Raw genomic sequence first — 19,825 nt, forward strand, 5'->3', positions numbered from 1 at the left:
TGTGGAAGCTCTGTATACACTTAAGTCAGATTCATCAAATCAGTGTTTTACCCTGTTTGCTTTATAAACTTATGTTCTCTTTCTCGCCACACACTCATAAATATATGTATTTTTTCTGAGTCATTTGAAAGTAACCTACATACATCATGACCCTTTACACCTTAAAACTTCAGTGTGTGTTTCCTAAGAATCAAAGTCTTCTCTTAAACACAACAGTTCTCAACTCCAATAAGTTTAACACAGATATAATATTTACATCTAATTTCTGTGTTCCAATTTTGTCAAGTGACCCAAAAACATCCCTTATAGCATTTTCCCCCCTCCAGTAGGGAATTCAGTCTAGGATTAGGTATTGCGTGTAGCTGTCATGTCTCTTTAGTATTCCTAAAACTGGACTATTTCCAGAGTCTGTCTTTGTCTTCAATGACACTGTCATTTTTGCAGAGTACAGTCACTTCATTTTATATTTAAACACTTGAACATGTTTTAAATACATTTCTCATTTTGTTGTATTTTTTCTTTAGTTGCTGGTAAATAAAAATGCCATTAACTTTTTTTTGGGGGGGGGTCATTAGTTTTTTTATTTACTTTTAATTGAAGGATAATTGCTTTACAGTACTGTGTTGGTTTCTGCCAAACATCAACATGAATCAGCCACAAATATACAATGGCCCGTCCCTCTTGAACCTCCCTCCAACCTCTCTCCCCATCCCACCCCTTTAGGCTGTTACCAGAGCCCCAGTTTGTGTTAACTTTTTAATGATTTCACATATTACTACCTTGCCAATAATCTTGTTTCCAAAAATGTGCCTATAGATTATTTAATGATTCTATATAGATCATGTGAAAATTATCTGAGAATAGTTGTTTTCTTCACAATACTTATTCCTTTTCTCTTTCTCATCTTACTGACCTAAGACACCCTAGTGCTAAAGAGGAGTCGCAGTGAAATGTCTTATTATAAAGGGAATGCTTCTAACTGTTACTCTTCAGAATAATGTTTACTATGTACAAGTGAAATGAAGTGAAGTTGCTCAGTCGTGTCCAACTCTTTGCAACCCCATGGACTGTAGCCTACCAGGATCCTCAGTCCATGGGATTTTCCAGGCAAGAATACTGGAGTGGGTTGCCATTTCCTTCTCCAGGGGATCTTCCCGACCTAGGGATTGAACCCGGGTCTCCCGCATTGTAGGCAGACACTTTACCGTCTGAGCTACCAGGGAAGCCCATAGGTACCCTTAATGGGTTAGAAAAGTTCTGTTCTATCGCTTTCTACAGTTCTTTTTTTTAATTTTATCTGGGTGGGGGCTCATTTGCTTTTAAACGAATTCTGTGGGGGCTCATTTGCTTTTAAACGAATTCTATCAAATACCTTTTCTACATCTATTATGATGGGCTTTCTCCTTTATTTACTACTGAGATTAATATTTTAATGTTGAGTCAACCTGTATTTCTGGAATGCACCTGATCTAATGATAAAGTATTGTCAGAATGGCACACTGTGGAATTATTTATGTTAATAATATATTTAATATTATCTATCTTCATAAGTGAGGCTAGTAATTTTCCTTATTCAAACTGTCCCTGTCTGGGTGCTGGTAGGGAGACCTGTTAGCCTGAAAAACTGAGTTGGGATGTGTTCCTGAAAGAGGGAAACTATGAGTTTGTGAGGGCTGAAACTAAGTATTATTTAAATACTTTGTAGAACTAGCTTGAAGAGCCATCTGAACCTGATATTTCTTGGTGGTAAGACATATAACTACAGAATAAGAACTCTTAAATGGTATATTTCTATAACTTCAATCTATTTCAGCATTTATATTTTTCTGGAAAACTGCACTCAAATGTATTAGCAGAAGTTTTTAATGGACTCATCTGTAGTTTAGTATTCTTTTCAGTCCTAACACTGTTTTTGTCCATTTTTATTTCCAAGATGAGGATCCCATCACTCTCAAAATATATCACACATGACTAAAAGGTAGTTAAGAACCACCGGACAGAGATCGTGGCCACACAATTGGACTGAGCTGTGGTTCCATCTATACCCAGAGGTATAAGCACTTCATCTTTGTTAATGTTTAGCCTTGGTAACCCTTAAACTTAGGAAATTAAACAAATTCAGTGTCTCTAAACACCAGTGGGCAGTAGTTCTGAGGAATGAAAGTGTCCTGATTTTTCATAAAGTTACACTTTTTATTCTTGAAGAATGTTCTTTTTGCTTTGCTGGTGTTTTTCTGAACAGTAATTTACAGAAACTTTTCTTTAGTAATTTTTATTTAAAAAAATTAAAAGGTGACAAGCCTATGTCAGTCCAACTTATTTTTCAAATCTGGGGATCAATAAACTAATGATCTCTTATGATCCTTCATGAGCCCAGTGTTATAAGTGAGAGAGGGAAGAGAGAGGATGGAGGGATGGAAAGGATTGCTCATTTACATTAACAAAAATTAAGTAGCTTTCTCAAGTTGAAGTTCTTACGTACTTTCCTGATTTCTAAGCTTTTAACTCTACAAGAGTCCCATCTTTCCACCTAGATGAATGAAACTTTCAAAGACAACATTCTTAACAAACCATTCTCTCAGTAAAAATGGCTTCCAAATGAAGTAATTCAATTGGAATTGGAAATTAAATTGGCAAACCACTTTAATTTCCAATTCTTTAGTTTGACATTTAAATAAGTAATCTCATTATTTCCCCCTAAAGCACACAGATTTTCAGACTTTTCTAACTATCCCTCCTAAATCAGTCATTTATTCATTCAAAAGACAACTCTTTCTATAGCTAAATAAGGTTAGTCAAAGAATTTGCCTGCTTAAATTATTTAACTTCAAGGACCTGGAGATAATAAGGAAGAAAGAAAAACCTTTATGTTAGATAGGTAAAATAAGAGCGCAATCTCAAAAATGCAAAACACAAGCACTGACTACTGAAAGAACCATATCCACTAAAGAAAAGTTAATGGAGGCGGACAACAAAGTCATCCTAGGATTCCTCTCAGCAATGCCCAAACATGTAACAGGCAGAAGCAGAAGATGCACTGTTAACAGCAGAGGCAGCTAACAGTCAAGAATCTTCTAGTTATGAGAAGTATACACGTATTAATACCCTTTAACCTGGTAAGAAATTTTGACATAAATGTATCATGACAAGGGAAAAGAAAGTTTACACACAGCAGTAATTCAAAGTAAGAAATCTGTTTATCTAGGAAGTAGTTACAGTGTTTCATAAAAGCCAGCAGTTTCTTATACTGCAGTGCAGGAAAGTGTCACATCAGATCTTATGATTCAATCTGTCAAACGTACAGAGAAGACAAAGAAAAGAAAAAAAATCAGTAAATATATTCAATAAATGCACACTTGGTACTAAATACTCTTTTGGAAGAAAGCAAAAAATTAAATTCTTTCAATGGGAAAGTACATGATAAACTGATAACAAGACAAAGAAAGTATCATTGTAGCATTAAATTTATCTTAAGAATTTAGAAAATATTAATTTTAAGTGACCAATGTTTTCTTTACTGTTGGACTCTCCTTCCAAACCTATTTTTAATTTGAAGCCAAAGTAATCTCTAATTGGCATATCAATAAAACCTTTAAACATGGAACCAAAGTGCTTTAAAATTTCTAAGCAGAAAAATCAATTTAGAACATGAAAACTTAACCTTCTATCTGATTATGAAAGATTTGTGACTGTCATGAAAAAGGCTAAACGGAGAAATTCTGAGCAATTTTCAATACATATGAATTAAGGGGAAAACCTTAATTCTGTTAATTCCAATTTTTAGGAAAATTACACTAAAATTTGGGTCCTGACAAATCCCCCAAATTATGCAATCAATGCCAACCAATATTTCTGCTGGAAAGGGGAAAAAAAGGATTCTTCTCCTATGAGTAAGAAGAATTTAGAAACTTGATGTACTTTCTAAATCCCTCTTATTATACAGCAGGGTGACAAGAATTGACAAGCATAATTGTCTAAGAGATTTCAATAGTTTCCAAAACTTGTATTTCATGTGATTGTGAGCTCCGACTAAAAGCTGACTGGGCTTGGACTGTCTTCCTCAGGGGACTTAGGGAGGAGGGGCCACTTGAGAGGAAGGGCCAGAGGTGCCCAGGACCCACACACCTGCTGTGGCTTCTTGGCGCCCTCTGCAGGCCAGCGGGTCAGCCAGCCCCTCACCACCCTCCACAATGCCCCAGCCCAGATACCAGAGAAACACAAGTTGCTGCCAACTCTACAGTGAAGCCCGAGTAATCTTTACATCTGAGATTGCCCATGAAAAGAACTCATCGGAGGCCATGTAAAATTACTCTTACGTTCTTAGTTTCAAATATTAAAATGAAAGTCAAATTTTAAACTATTGTGAGAACATATCTATATGCGAACTTTTGAAAATATATTCACATGCAAACTTTGAAATTACACTCCGTAAGACTCACAATCGCATAAGCCACATGAAATATCGGCTATGCTGGGGGTGGAAGAGAACAGTTTGGAAAACATCAGAAACAGTAACCTGCTGGTCCTTGCTTGTTTCATTTGTTAATGAGCAAAAGAAACACTACCGTAAACAGTTATGGTAATCTGCACATTTTGGAGCAACTCCCATCCAAAAGATCAACCTTTATGGAGAAGGATTTGCTAGATCTTCATCCTATACGCCAGGTTTGGCACAGTACCTTGCCCAGATATTTATCAATCATTTATTCTCTTAATCTTGATACCAGTACAGGGCTGCCTTGACATGCGAATGCATCTAAAAATATTTTCCATGTGTCTTAGATGAGTTTAATTTTCAAGATAACAAATGTTTAAATCATAATAAACACAATCATGATACAAGCACAAAGAAAAAAATCATAATCTGCTACCCAATGCTTCTTACTGATTATAAAATATGGTTTAATAAATAAATAAGGCCAAACCTTCATTAATGTTCACAAAAAAAGAACTTCAGTTGGGCCACCTTTGGTTGTTGGACTCATAATTTCTGTTGTTTAACAGCAAAACAAATGTCTCCATGTGCCCAGTCTTTCTCCATTTGCCTGGTCTTCCGGGGGAGGCACAGTCTATCTGCTTCTCAACAGTATGATACTGAGAACTATGCTCACTGACAACTCTCTAAATACCACTGTCTTATTAAAATGAACCTTTAAAAGGAAAAATAAAAAAAGTCCTGCATTTTTTGGTTCTTTACTAGCTTTTTACATACAGTAACTCATTTCCATTCTTTAAAGTTTTCTGTGAAACTGTGAGACTAAGGCTCAGAAACAGAAATCCCTATCCTAAAGCCCAACAGCAAGTAGGTACAATGATTGCACATTTAGTATACCCCAGACTCAGACCTGAAACATAACTGATGTCTTTATTCAGCTCTCCTGCTACCACAAAAACAAACAAACAAACCAAAGCCCACTAAATTAAGAATGAATCTGAAACACCAAGCCCAGATGGTTTCACAGAATTATGCTCAATTTTTAAGAAACATAACCCAATGTTACTTAAACTGTTCCTGATCGCAATGCAGGGGGTGGGGGAGACAAGCTTTAAAATCCTTAAGACACAAGTCTAAAATGGGTAATTTTGTTGTTCAATGGCTAAGTCATGTCCGACTCTCTGCCACTCCATGGGCTGCAACACGCCAGACTTCCCTGTCCTTCACTATCTCCCAGAGTTTGCTCAAACTCATGTCCATTGAGTTGGGGATGCTATCCAACCCTCTCATCCTCTGCCGCCCTCTTCTCCTTTGGCCTTCCATCTTTCCCAGCATCAGGGTCTTTCCCAATGAGTCAGCTCTTCACACCAGGTGGCCAAAGTGTTGGATATTCAGCTTCAGCATCAGTTCTTCCAATGAATATTCAGGGTTGATTTCCTTTAGGACTGACTGGTTTGATCTCCTTGGAAGTCCAAGGGAGCCTTGGACTCTCTCTCTAGAGCCTTCTCCAGCATCAAAATTCAAAAGCATCAATTCTTTCATAAGAGAAGCCACAACAATGAGAACCCTGAGCACCTCAGTCAGAGTAGCCCCCACTTGTCAAAACTAGAGGAAAGTCCAAGCAGCAACAAAGACTCAGTGTAGTCATAAATAAAGAAATAAAATTAATTTTTAAAAATATTCTGTAAAATCTGATTCTTATATATATATATATTATAAAGCTATGACAACTAAAACATTGATGTGGGACTTCCCTGGTGGTCCAGTGGTTAAGAATCTGCCTTGTAATGGAGGGGACACAAGTTCAATCTCTGATCCGGGAACTAAGATTCCCACATGCCAAACGGTAACTAAGCCCGCGAGCCACATCTAGAGTCCATGCGCCACAAGGAAAGATCCTGTATGATGCAACTGAGACCCAACAGAGCCAAATAAATAAGTTTTTTTTAAAAAAACTGAGGTAATGATACATAAATAGATCACTATATAAGAACCTACATGACTTTCAATACTGCACTGATTAAATAAATCATCATACATACAATTATCATTATAAAATGCAATATATCATTTTATATATAATCATTTTATATATAATCATTTTAAAAAAGCAGCTCTATACATATTCATAGAAGGAGAAAAGGTGGAAGTAGTGACAGATTTCCTCTTCTAGGGCTCTAAAATCACCACAGATGGTGACTGTAGCCATGAAATCAGAAGACGATTGCTTCTCAGCAGGAAAGCTATGACAAACCTAGACAGTGTGTTGAAAAGCAGAAACATGACTCTGCCAACAAAAGTCCATATAGTCAAGGCTGTGGTCTTCCCAGTGGTCATGTACGTTTGTGGAGCTGGATCATAAAGAAGACAGAACGCCAAAGAATTGATGCCTTCGAACTGTGGAGCTGGAGAAGACTTCTAAGAGTCCCGTGGACAGCAAGGAGATCAAACCAGTAAATCTTAAAGGAAATCAACACTGAATACTTTCATTGGAAGGACTGATGCTGAAGCTGAAGCTCCAATATTTTGGTCATCTGATGCCAATAGTCAACTCACTGGAAAAGTTCCTGATGCTGGGAAAGATTGAGGGCAAAAGGACAAGAGGGTGTCAGAGGATGAGATGGCTGGATGGCATCACCAATGCAATGGACACGAACTTGGGCAAACTTCAGGAGATGGTGAGGAACAGAGAGGCCTGGTGTGCTGCAGTTCATGGGGTCCCAAAAAGTAGGACACAACTAGGCAACTGAACAATAACATATATACTCATGTTTTTAAAATCTCTTCCAAGGGGATGGACAGGGGAAATTAGATGAAAATAGTCAAAAGGTACAAGTTTTCAGTTACAAGATAAATAAGTACTAGGGATATTACATACAACATGATAAAGATAATTAACACTGATATACATTGTATAAGAAAGTGGATAAGGGAGTAAATCCTAAGTCTCACCACAGGGAAAATTCTTTTTCTATTTCTTTCATATTGTATCAATATGAAATGATGACAGATGTTCACTAAACTTACAGTTGTAATCATTTCATGATGTCTCTTAAGTCAAATCATTATGCTGTACACCTTAAATTTATACAGTGCTGTATGTCAATCATATCTTAATAAAACTGGGTGGGAGGGAATGGTCACATCCAAGGTACACAGTTAAATGAAAAGAAAAATATTCAAAACAATAAGCATAGATACTTCCATCTGTATTAAAAGATATACAAATGCATATATGCTTATATTATTTAGTCGCCAAGTTGTGTCTGACTCTCTGTAACCCCATGGACTGTAACCCACCAGGTCCTCTGTCCACGGGATTTCCCAGGCAAGAATACTGTAGCGGGTTGCCAAGCCCTCCTCCAGGAGATCTTCCTGACCCAGGGATCGAACCTGCATCTCCTTCGTCTTCTGCACTGCAGGTAGATCCTTTACCTACTGAGCCACCTGGGAAGCCCCATACGGTTGTATAGAATATCTTACAAAGAATATACAGACTATGTCTAAAAAGCCCTAAAAGAAACAATTATAACGATGGTTAACCAATAAAAAGAAACTGCCTATCTGATGGCCAAAGGTGAAAATATGTACATTCTACCCATTTATACCTTCTTAATTTTATACACTGTTGTATATCTTGTACTGCATTATTGTTCAAATAATAAATATTTAACACATATGAATATAAATAATAATTTTTTAAAATAAAAAAACAAATAAGTTATCAAAAAGGCATGAAAAATGAATTTCCCTATCTCAGAGCCTGATTCTTCCTGTTAAATGAGAGCTGCCTGAATGTTGTAGACTGAGAGTTCTCAGTAAAGTGGCCAAATTTTAGATAAGGCTTCCTTTTGAAAATTAAATAAAAGCAAAATGAATAAGATATGCTACCAGCAAAAAAAAAAAAAAAAAGATATGCTACCAGCAAGGGGAAAAAAATAAGCCTCAATAGTACCAGTCAAAGGGATGCCTGTGACCTTGCTGAGTACTTGATGGACTCCCTAAACAGAATCAAAGCAATGAGACTGACATCCAATCAGAAAAACAAAGGGATGTCCTCAGAAGTTAAATGTCTAGTGGAAAAAAAGAGTTTCAAGATGGAGATAAAAAGAGAGCCAAAGTGAAGGAATTTGCTTTCTTCTTTAACCTCCTTCAACAGGAAAAATGGACCTGCAGGAAGAATGTTCTGATGAACAGAAGTGAGTACTTCTAAGGGTCAAGAGAAGCCCAACGGGTAGAAAATACCCCAACCAGATGATGCCTCCTTGCCACATCCACCTTCAGGACCTGCCTGTCTTCAAATAATGTGTTTCCCACAGGCCAGACTTTCTAGAAAGAGCCCTGAAGAACAAAGAACATGTATATCTTGGGTTTGACTTCTGGTTCTTGTGAGTTTGATAAGGGAGTGACACTGAGGACTTTAGTCCTCCAATGCCTGACATACTCTGGATCACTGGGAAAAGTTCAGATTCCTGAACCTGCAATGCTGAAAATGAGAACAGGAATATGAAATCCCCCAAAAGTGTTGTCACAGCATAGAGTTCAGTTAAAATATCTCTGTGCTTGGCACTTAGGTTATTTCCAATATGTAGTTAGCAAAACAGAGTGGAGATCAGTATTTCATGGTGGAGCTAAACAGCACCAAGCCTTTTCCGCACAGTTTTGAAAAGTGAGCAAACGAGAATCACAGCCCTAGGAATCAGCACTAGTGATACGCTGAATGCGAGCCCAGCCAGGCTCCTTAATTCATACATTCACAAATATTTACTGGTTTGCCTTGATCTCTGTGTTTTCATTTCTGGAATCTTTTTTTGTTGGTTTGTGAAAAATTCAGAGAACAAAATTGATGAGCAGTCAGCTTTAAAACACACCTCTAATGAGCTCAGGGAAGCAGGGTGAAAGAGTGCTGGCTATTAGTGGCCCAGAAAAACTTGGAAGAGAAGACCTAAGTAAATCAGGTGTAGATTGTTCTTAATCTGACCTTAAGCAACCCTCCTCTGAGAATGAGGGAGACCAGAACTTCTAAGAAAAACTAGCTTTCAGCAACAGCTAATTTTAAATGTGCGGAGGGGGTTGGGAGGTAGTATTTAAAGCTACCCTTCATCAGACAAGACCGAGAAAATACTTAATTGTGTTTCAAAGGTGGGGAGGGGCTAATGGAAATGAAGTATTTCCCTAGGATTGCCTTAAACTTCTGCTACTCAAATTGCAGTCTGCAGGCCTACCTGAGCTAGTAGATGATATCTATCAGTATTTTTATAACATGTGAAACAGAACAGCAGAAAATATCAGAATACAGTACAGGTGGCAAAGTATTGTTCTGTGAAATTTTTGTTTCAGTTTTACATGTGGGGAGGGGGTCAGGATGGGTAAAATGTATTTCCTCCCGTGTGCCTGATTTTAATTTCCTGAATCTTGTCATATATGTAAATACCATTAATTTGTATAACAAAGGCTTACTGAGCACCTGTACTATAATGCCTGTGAGACAACAAAGTGCTGGTGTGATATAAGTGAAATAAAAATACCTGGTCCCTGCCCTTGTAGAATTCTTTCAGTTTAGAAACAAATTATCAAATAATTACATAAATATAAAATTATATACTGCTAGATGTTATGGAAGGAAATAGTTAAGTAAATTAAGATTGCTTGTCATTAGGGAAGCTGATTTAGATTGAGGAAGAGGTAGGGTGACTGGTCAGGATTGTCTAACAAACTGCACTCAAGCAGACCAGAAAGATGTATTTGGAAAAGAAATGGGAAGGAAAAATCTGCCTGGCAGAAAATGGCTCTGTCGGGGACTTCCCCGGTGGTGCAGCAGATAAGAATCTGCCTTGCAATGCAAGGGACATCAGTTGAATCCCTAGTCTGGAAAGATCCCACATGCTGCAGGGCAACTAAGACTGCACCACGACTACTGAAACCCGTGGGCCTATAGCCTGTGCTCTGTAACGAGAAGCCACCCCAATGAGAAGCCCACACAACCACAACGAAGAGGAGCTCCCACCTTCTGCAACCAGAGAAAGCCCACGTGCAGCAACAAACACTCACCACAGCCAAAATGATTAATTAATTAAACCTTTAAAATAAGAAAATGGCACTTTCCGCAAGGGCCTGTATAGATTGAGGAAATGAAAAGCTAGTGGGTAGAAAGGCAGAACCTCTAAATAAGGCTTAGGGAGGAGCTTGGAGTAGGAAGAGATAATGCAGGAATTTTAAATGTCCTGAGGGCTATTAGAATGATACAATTTGCATTTTAAAAGATAACTGAGTAGAGAACAGATATCAAGGGAGCTGGAATGAATACAGAAATGGTACCATTTAGACCCTAGAAGACTGATCTAAGCAGAAGTGACAAGGTTTGGTGATGGTACAAAAGCAAGGACTGAGAAAAAAAAAAAAAAAGCAAGGAGTAAGCCATGAGGTGTCTGGAATAACTCTCAGGTTTCCAAAGTTACCGCTAAAATGTGGGGCAAAGGATGAAAAACTCAGAGGAGCAGAGCTAAGAGAAAAGATCACTGATCACAGTTCGGCCTGTTACCGTTAACAAATAGAGATGCCAAATTAACAACTAAAACTGGACAGAAATATAAAAAAATGAAGTCATCACCAAAAGGGATTTGAGGATACATTATTCTGCTCCTTATTTTCCTACAGTAACTTATAATACAAACTAGAAGAATCTAGAATATACTTTAAAGACTCACAGCCTCAGAAAACAAACTTATAAAGGTGAAAAGTGGGGGGGGGGGGGGGGGGGGAGGGGAATTAAGAGGTTAGGATTAACATACATGCACTATTATACATCAACTAGATAATCAACAAGGACTTAAGGGTCTCCCGGGTGGCACAGTGGTAAACAATCTGCCTTCCAATGCAGAAGACATAAGAGACGTGGGTTCAATCCCTCGGTCAGGAAGTTCTGCTGGAGTAGGAAATGCCAGCCACTCCAGTATTCTTGACTGGAGAGTTCCATGGACAGAGGGGCCTGGTGGGCTACAGCCCACACAGTTGCAAAGAGTCGGACACGATTGAGCACGTACGAATATGACTGTATAGCACAGAGAACTCTACTCAACAGTCAGTAATAACCTACATGTGAAGATAATCTGATAAAGAATAAATATATATAACTGAATCATTTTGCTGTACATCTGAAACTAGCACAACATTGTAAACCAACTATTTATTGTTACTGTCAGTCAACAAGTCATGTCCAACTCTTTGTGACCCCATGGACTCCAAGCACGCCAGGCCTCCCTGTCCCTCACTATCTCCCAGAGTTTGCCCAAGCTCATCCAATATAAAGCAAAAATTAAATTTTAAAAGTTTTAAAGTTTCTATGGAAGAGTAATTCCTAAAAACCACAGTAGTTGAGGCCACTGTGTATCTGAAAACATAGAGCAACAATGTAACTAAAGAATCACATCCAAAATAATCCTCTTTCATGAATTAGTAAGGAATCATTTGTCTACTGTGTTTACAATATGTCCATTATCTAACACAGTGCATGGCACATAATACATGTTATCTATTGAAGACAAGTACCCACTCCTAGGCAAAATAAACCATCCAGCAAAAATAGGGCAAATGGCACAAATAATAAGCAATTCTGCAAGGAAAAACTACTATGAAACATACAAATGTATAATTAAGGGCATTTCTCCGGGGAAAAAAGGAAAATGAGTTATTTAACACAAACTTAGCTCTCATATTCAAACAGATGCTAGATTCTGTTCATAAGAATCAGTTTAACTTCAATCTTCTAGGGAAGATCATCCCCAGGCAACTTCACCAATTCCTAAATGTCCCTAGATATAGAAAGAATCAAAATGTAATAAAAGTTCTATGTTGAAAAGCTATAGTAAAATCTCATAGAGGTTATTTAAAAAAAAAAGTTAAAATGGCAATTACTGATGATTTTTCTTTTCCCTCTAAAGTCTAATAATAAACATAGTTTATTAGAGAACAGATTTTCTTAAAAACATGGGTTTGGTTTCTTTTGTTCATAAAGGTCCTACTGATACATAGGAGAAAAATCCAAAGATGCACATGTACACAAAGAAGACAAATTAACCATACTCCCATTGCCCAGAAGTAACCACTTTCAATATTTCACGTGCAACTTTTTCTGTACATACATGGGGATAGAAAATAGAGTGATACACAACTAATGGTCTAATTGTTTAAGTCTATAAATGAGGTTACAGAACTCCGCTATGACTGGTATGGGATTGAAGAAAGACTAACTTAAAGGGACAAATGAGCTGAGCTATCTGAAGGATAAGATGCAGTTAAGAAGACAAAGAACACAGGCTGTTACAGTAGCAGCAGAAGCAGAGGGAACATGAGCCCCAGCCAGCCAAGGAACTGTGGAGAGGGAGGAGACCGGCTGGGCAAAGCCTGCGGCGAGCTGAGAGAATGTGATCCTTGGGGAAAGAAGATGTGAGGCCACTGAAAGAGAAGCAAAGCAGATAGACTTCTCAAAGTGACTGTCACAATCACTCAGGCAGGGAAAGGATTAGGCCCTACAAGTGTGGACTTGGAGGACCGGTATCTTCTCCCAAAGGGTATAAGGGGTAAGGGGCACAGGGGAATCCTGGGGAGTGGAGAGGTGGGTGAAGCTGCAGGGAGAAAAAGATAATAATCCAGGATTTTAAATTTATCCTTTAGGCTCCATAAAACCTTCTGGATTGGTAAAGATAAAGAAAATACAGTGACTTTAACTATGTCACAGCTCCCAAGAAACTCACATAGAAATGAAAAAGGGTTGGGTCTATAGAAAAGAAAAGAGATGAAGGTAGGGAGAGAAGCATTAAATATTCATATTATCAAAAAAAGAAAATACAAACCTTAAAAGATTGAAAGCCCTGCATCAGTCACTGAGTTTAAAGAGCATGGAATATACATATTTTATCATATCTCTAATAAACATACAATAAATACATCAGTATCAAGTAAATAATCATTATGACTATTACATGCAAAAAAAAAACACTGGGCTAACAGAAAGGGACAATCTTAACGACAAGAAAAACATAGCACTAAACCCAGGACAATGCCACACACAGAGAATTCTGCCTCTAAGAAGTGGTCTTTCCTTGGTAGTACAGGAAAGAGTCAAAATAGGACCCTCAAAGGCTTAGAGAAAGCATCTCTCAATACTACTATCCCTACTTGCTCATTCACTCATTCAAGAGAAAATGTTTAGTCCAGCAATTCCACTACTAGCTATATACTCAAGAGTAAAATAACAAAAATTTTTTTTAAATGCATACATACAAAAACCAGTTGGTGGATGTTCACAGCATTATTTATAACAGACAAAATCTAGAAACAATCTAAATGTCCATCAACCAATGAACAGAAAAAATGTGACACAGCCATACAATGGAATATTAGCCATAAAAATGAATAAAGTATTGAAACATGCTGTAACATGGATGAACTTTGAAAATATTAGGCTAAGTGAAAAACATCTAGCCACAAAAGACCAAGTACTATATGCTAACATTTATATGTAAAGTCCAGAATAGGCAAGTCATTGAGACACAAGGCAGAAAAGTCACTGCCTTGGGGCTGGGGCGGAGGCTGGATTTGGAAGAAATGGACAGTAACTGCTAACTGGAAACGAATTCTGAGGTGATTTTTTTTTAAAAGGGGGTCTAAAATGGATTGTGCTAATAGTTGCTCAATTCTATGCATATACTAAAAACCAAGGGGAAAAAAATCCACTTTTAAATAGTTGGATTTCATAGTATGTGAATTATATCTCAATAAAGCTTTTATTAAGAAAGAGGGTATCTGGAGCACCTGGGGCACTATGGCAAACTGCTGGAAACAGAACAAAGAAAATACAAATACATTCAATCATACACAAAACCTGTGCTCAGACTGTAACTTTCTACTAGAGCAGAAAAGTCAGTCAGCAAGCAATTACAAAGCAATGAGAAAAGCAAAGAATTCAGACTGTGCCCCAGGGACACTTAACCTACTCCTGGGTGATTAAGATGTCTAGAAGAGAACTCAATATACCAGATTTTCGTCCTTAAATTGAAATTTTAAGTCTAAGAAATTTTAAAATTAAGTACCTGTTCCCAGTCTCTTAAAATCTGCATTCTCACAGAATGTTACTGACAGCACTGGAATGTACCTCGTAAGCATCTGTGTACTTGCAATGTTTAAAATATGTTTTTAACTTTACAAAAGCAACAGATTATAGTCCGTTAATAAAATGAAACAACTCTATTTAAATTGTACTGTCAACTTCGTAAGGGTGTTCTTATGTGCAAACTTTTCATAGCACCTTAAACTGGAAGAAAGAGGGCCTTAAAAACCCGAATTACCGTGAAATACATTCCAAAGCAAAGCCTGGGGGGTTGGGAGAGGACTGGCAAGGTGGGAGAACTTGACTAAAGATCAAAAAGAATTGAGTGCTACAAAGTAAAAATGGACCTTTAAGATTTAAAGCCACTAATTTTCAACCACGACATTTTGAAAGTAGACTATTTGTAACTGTTGCCAAAGAAACAGTGAAGCTGAGTTTCCTGAGATTAAAAAAAAAAAAAATACTGCAAATTCAAGTGGGTGAAATGGAGCAAAGTTTGGTCTGAACGTAGGTGGACCAACCCTACAAAGAAACTTCCAAGAGGATAAGGGTGGAACGACTGCAACTTTTAACCTATACTTCCGAGGCAGCAGTTGATAAATCATCCCGCAGGGTAATTTGCCAACTGCTTTAAAAAAAAAAAAAAAAAAGTTTGTCCCCTCTTCTCTAGGGGGTTGGAACCAGACAAAAAACCTCCCAGGCATCGCCCACAACCAAAGCCAGACCGTGCAGACGTGCGAGGTTGCAGCTCAAGGGAAGACTGGCTCCGAGTTCACCCGGAAAGCATCCGAATCGAGCCCCGCTGGTTTCATTGGCTGAGCCCAGAGGAAAACCCCAAGCTCGAGCCGGGAGCCCCAGCCTACCTGGCCCTTTCTTCACATTCCCACCCCGCGCCACGTGCCATGCCTAACATTCCACGCGACCCGATCCGACTTATATTTATTAAGCACCCACTGTCTACACCGCATCACGGCAAGAAGCACTGCAGGAAGAAATGGCCCCACTCCGGAAAAACCAAAAGGACAGCCGCAGGGACTAAGGACGAACCCAGGAGAGGGGTTAGCTGCCTGCGGAGAGGTGGTCTGGAGAGGAGCCCTCACCCTCACGTCGCGGGTCGAGATAGTCCCAGGGAAGAAATGGCCCCGAGGGGCGCGCCAGGCCCGGCCTCCCCGGACTCCGCCTCAGACCGGGCTGGAAGGGAAAAGGTAAGGAGTCGGCATTGCCGAACCACCGCGCGCTCCTCTGCTCCACGGAGCGCGACCCCGACTCCGGTCCCCGGGAGAATGGCGAGCGCGGGGACCGAACCCCCGCGAGGGCCGGATTGGGCTGTCACTGGCTCCCGCTTCCCAGCCCTGCGACCATGGCCGGCCACTCTCTCTCAGCGTGACAGCCACAGCGTCCGCGGACCGAGCGTCTCCGGCCCGGCGTCTCCGCTCTGCCAGACGCCGGCACCCCCTGCTGCCCCGCGCGGAACGGGACAGTGCCGGGAAGACCGCCCGGGCCCCTCCCCCCACCGGCCCCATCCCCCGGACTCCGGAAAAGCGGTTACCTGGCGCGCGGGAGGGGGCGAGGACACGACCCCGAGGAGGAGGAAGATGAGAAGAAGAACGGTGGCCTCCGGCCCAGGGAGATTTGGGAAATTTGGAAGACTTGTTCCGCACTGGGTGACAGCTGTTCGCTGCGCACGCGCACCCGGCCCCAGTCGCCCGATCACTCCGCCACTCCTCACCCTCCCGTCGAGGGCTGGGAGGCAGCGGCGAGGGCGCGCGCACGAGGCCAGCCGGCTCTCCCTGCGCGAGGGCGCGCGCGTCGTCACGTGACCGCTGGGGCCCGGCACTTGGTGGGTCACGTGAACTTCCAAACAGCTTAAAGGTGCCAAGCACCTTCTTGCTTTGGCTTAATTTTTCTCACAGTTCTTAGGCTAGGCTCGCTTGCCGCCGCGCTTCGTGTTTTCTGGAGAGGAACGTGTCCCCTTTTGCCCAGAAGGGGAAGATACTTGAGTAGAAGGAAGAGACAGGTGCACAGAACCTTGCCTGGGAGCGCGTACCGGGTTCCCGCAGGGTTGGACTTGATGAAGTCCACGCGCCACACGTCGCCCAGGGCTCCGACGCGGGCCTATGGCGGTCCCCGGCGCGCAGACGTCAGAGTGGCGTTGCCATGGGTGGGGCCTCGCAATGCCCAGCGGAACCTGGCTAGGATGTCTCGGCTTGCTGCTGGGCAGTAATGACAGTGTTTTATGACTGAGACTTCTCAGCCTCTAGACCGACATGGGAGGTCCCAAGTGGGCTAAAGGTTGCCAACCCCTTAACAAGTAACTCAAGCAAGAAGCTTGTTATTAGCCGAGAGGAGTCAAACTGTCCCGTAATTCAGTCACCTACGCGGAACTAGTCCCGCCCGGCGCAGGTGTGCTCTTGAGTTGAAGAGTCCCGAGGTGACCCCAATAGGAATTCGGACTGGAGATCACTCAAAAACATGGGATGACAGCAGTATGGCCTGAAGTGTAACAGCAAGTTCAAGTGCCTCCGGACCCCTCAGAAAGTAGTTAAACTAGCTTGCTACAGCTTGTTACTTCTGAGCTTATGTACTTCTGCCTTCCAAGGTGTCCGGAAGAACCACACAGACCTTACTTAATTAAGCCTTTGCACTACCAAAGACCAGGTGTTTTGCAAAGCTGAACAATTTTTTTTTTTTAACTTCCTGTAGAGACTCCAGCTGGGTCCCTTGTGGCGTTTCCCCTAACGTCTCAGCTAAGATTGGGCAGAACCTTACACTTCTGAGCACACTTGGGCTGTCTTATATGCTGCGTTTTCTACTACAATCCACTGGTTTTTGCTTTTTAAAATATCTGAACAGGTGCATTTACCGCACCCTGGAAGTTTTTTTCTCACCGGAAGGAGCACTGCAAAGACAGGTGAAATATGGGTGATTAAGTAAAGCTAATGGGATTATTGGGTCACCACGTTTATTTAGTCATTAAATTAGAAACAAGGCTTAGGCTCCATTACTCACCTAGGTACACATCTGAACTTCCCTAACATGTAAACTCAGCTGAGATTTCTCCAACTGTGTATACTATGAGGATCACAACCTTCCTTGCAAGTCAATTGTATATGCTAAAACAATAACAGTCATTTAGGGCTTACTGTGAACTTGACATTTGTTTAAAAAGCTTCACGTATGTTAACGAAATTAATCTTTATAATCATGCAGTGAATAGGTATTATCTCCTTGTTACAGATATGAAAACTGAACTGAAATTAAGAAACAGCTACTAAACACCGGGGTCCTTGGAAGCCATATGCTGCACTGGACTAGGAACCTAGTACACCAAAATTAAAAGTCTGGAAACCTGAATTCCAGTCCATTCACAATTTGCAGACAGGTAATATTGCACAAATAACATTTGTTGAACACCGTAAATCAAGTCTGCTATTTTTTAACCTGAAAAATGAGGGTGACATACCAGCTTTGCTAATTTTGAGAATTTTTGAACATTAAAGGAGGTAATGTACAATGTCAAAACACTTCAAAAGCTGTAAAGCATTGTGTGAATGTATTAATATTAAGCACTTTAGTTTTGGAAATTGAGCCTACTAGAAAATCAACTGGATTCATGTCACAGAAGACAATGTTGTGTCCTTATTATACGGAAATACCTCTATTGTAAATTATAATAAAAATTAAAATTTTAGCCATATAGTAGGTTAATTTATTTGGGTGAAATTAAAAATGCCAGTTGTAATAAGATGGAGTTTGTATACTGGATACATAGATTTTCCTTGAAGCTTATGTAAACTACTGTTCACCTCAGAGACAATACTAGTAAATTTTTAAAATATGTATAATGCAACAAATTGATAAATAGATACACTACTAAATAATATAGTCTAATTTTAAATATATTGAAGTCCATTAGACTTTTGAAAATATAAAGTATTAAATAACTAATACTCATTAATGTTTCTATTTATCATTATCACATACATGTCTGTTACTTATACAGGTACAATACAAACAAACCAATGACTAGATGTTTAGATGATTTTTTTAAGTGTTACAGTGACTATGATAGTGAGTACCTAATAAAATTTGAAATCCTGGTAGCTGTTCTCTGTGTCCTGTGTTCTGAAGCTCAGATCAATTTTTCTCTTACGAGGATTATTATAGAAGTCTCCTAATGATCTCCCTGCTTCCAATGCATTCTCCACCCATCCTGTACCCCTGCCACCCATCTTCTGTACTGCAAGTCAAAATTATCCTCCTAAAATAAGAACTGGATCGTGATTCCACCCAACTGAAACACCTCACTAATTTCCCATCATTATCAAAGCTTTTCAGTCTGAGTCGAAATGGCCAAAAAGAATACAGGGACCAAGGATGTGGGGATAGACACTGAAGTGAGTCAAACCTCTGTATAAGCTAAATAGTCAATCAGTTTGGATACCATTATGTCTTAATATAAGAAAGACCTAAAATTACCACTTAAAATATTTAATTTTCCTTTTAAAATATTTGAATAAAATTAAAGTTTGGGGGAGAGTCATTTTTTTCCCTAGGACTCCTGTTCTGTGTGTGTTTCTTAAGGTGGGGTACTGGGGGAACAAATGAGGAAGTTTATGTTTTCTCTTACATCAAGGAAAATATTGGAACTTATTTTATGACATCTAATCATAACACAATAAAAAAATTAAATATTCATTTTTCCAAATAAAACTACATACCTAAACCGAAGTTGCAAACTCAGTACATATAGTTGTTAGTTTCAATCAATCCTTTTTCTTATGTATTATTGTTATTATTGCTATTTGTACTGTTTTATGTTATTTGTACAGGCTTTGGATAATGATACAGCTATGAATAGGACAGAAGTGGCCTTCCTCTCATGGAACACACAATAAAGCCAGTGAGATACCAATGTGCATCCACAAAAATGGCTAAAAATAAAAATGGACAAACACTGGTGACAGTGTGGGGGAACAGAAGCACCAATAGAAATATACATACATATGCATCAAACACATACACAGAAAGTTTTATAGCATTACCTGTGAGGCTTAAGCGGGGACCCAAGAATCTATTAGCAGTTAAGTAGAGATATAAATGTCAGTACAGTTCTACAATGGAAAACTATACAGCAATAAAAATAAATGAATTATTGCTACCCATAACAGAATGGCTAAATCTCACAAATAAAATGGTAAGTGAAAGAAGCCAGACCCAAAAGAATACATGCTGTCTTATTCCAGCAGGTATTCTACTTTTAAGCATCCATCTAGTTTTAA

The 19,825-nt window shown here is 39.5% G+C and overlaps 2 protein-coding genes across 5 annotated transcripts in view; one reads left to right on the forward strand and one right to left on the reverse strand.

Moving 5' to 3' along the window:
• KDM4C (lysine demethylase 4C) overlaps positions 1-16,222 on the reverse strand; it is a 402,052-nt gene extending 385,830 nt beyond the window's left edge. For 2 of the 4 annotated variants that reach the window (XM_043891189.1, XM_043891191.1), the window contains exon 1: positions 16,093-16,222. The gene's annotated coding sequence lies outside the window, so the exon portion shown is untranslated. Of the gene's footprint in view, positions 1-15,643; positions 15,758-16,092 lie in introns of those variants that run through there. The other 2 variants (XM_043891188.1, XM_043891190.1) reach the window with 2 other exon arrangements.
• On the forward strand, positions 12,783-18,643 carry LOC122685901 (serine/arginine repetitive matrix protein 1-like). The gene is made up of 3 exons (XM_043890949.1): positions 12,783-12,880; positions 15,214-17,454; positions 17,781-18,643. The coding sequence occupies exons 1-2, from the start codon at positions 12,783-12,785 to the stop codon at positions 16,361-16,363; spliced, it is 1,248 nt and encodes a 415-aa protein (XP_043746884.1). The 3' UTR covers positions 16,364-17,454; positions 17,781-18,643.
• The last annotated feature ends 1,182 nt before the right edge of the window (positions 18,644-19,825 follow it).

This window comes from Cervus elaphus, chromosome 29 (assembly GCF_910594005.1).
Source record: "Cervus elaphus chromosome 29, mCerEla1.1, whole genome shotgun sequence".
In the NCBI taxonomy this organism is placed as follows: domain Eukaryota; kingdom Metazoa; phylum Chordata; class Mammalia; order Artiodactyla; family Cervidae; genus Cervus; species Cervus elaphus.

Coding starts and splice junctions, on each gene's coding strand:
- LOC122685901 (XM_043890949.1), top strand. CDS start 12,783: ATGAGCCCCAGCCAGCCAAGGAACTGTGGAGAGGGAGGAGACCGGCTG. Junction 12,881..15,213: donor GATCCTTGGGGAAAGAAGAT/GTGAGGCCACTG, acceptor CCTCTTCTCTAG/GGGGTTGGAACCAGACAAAA.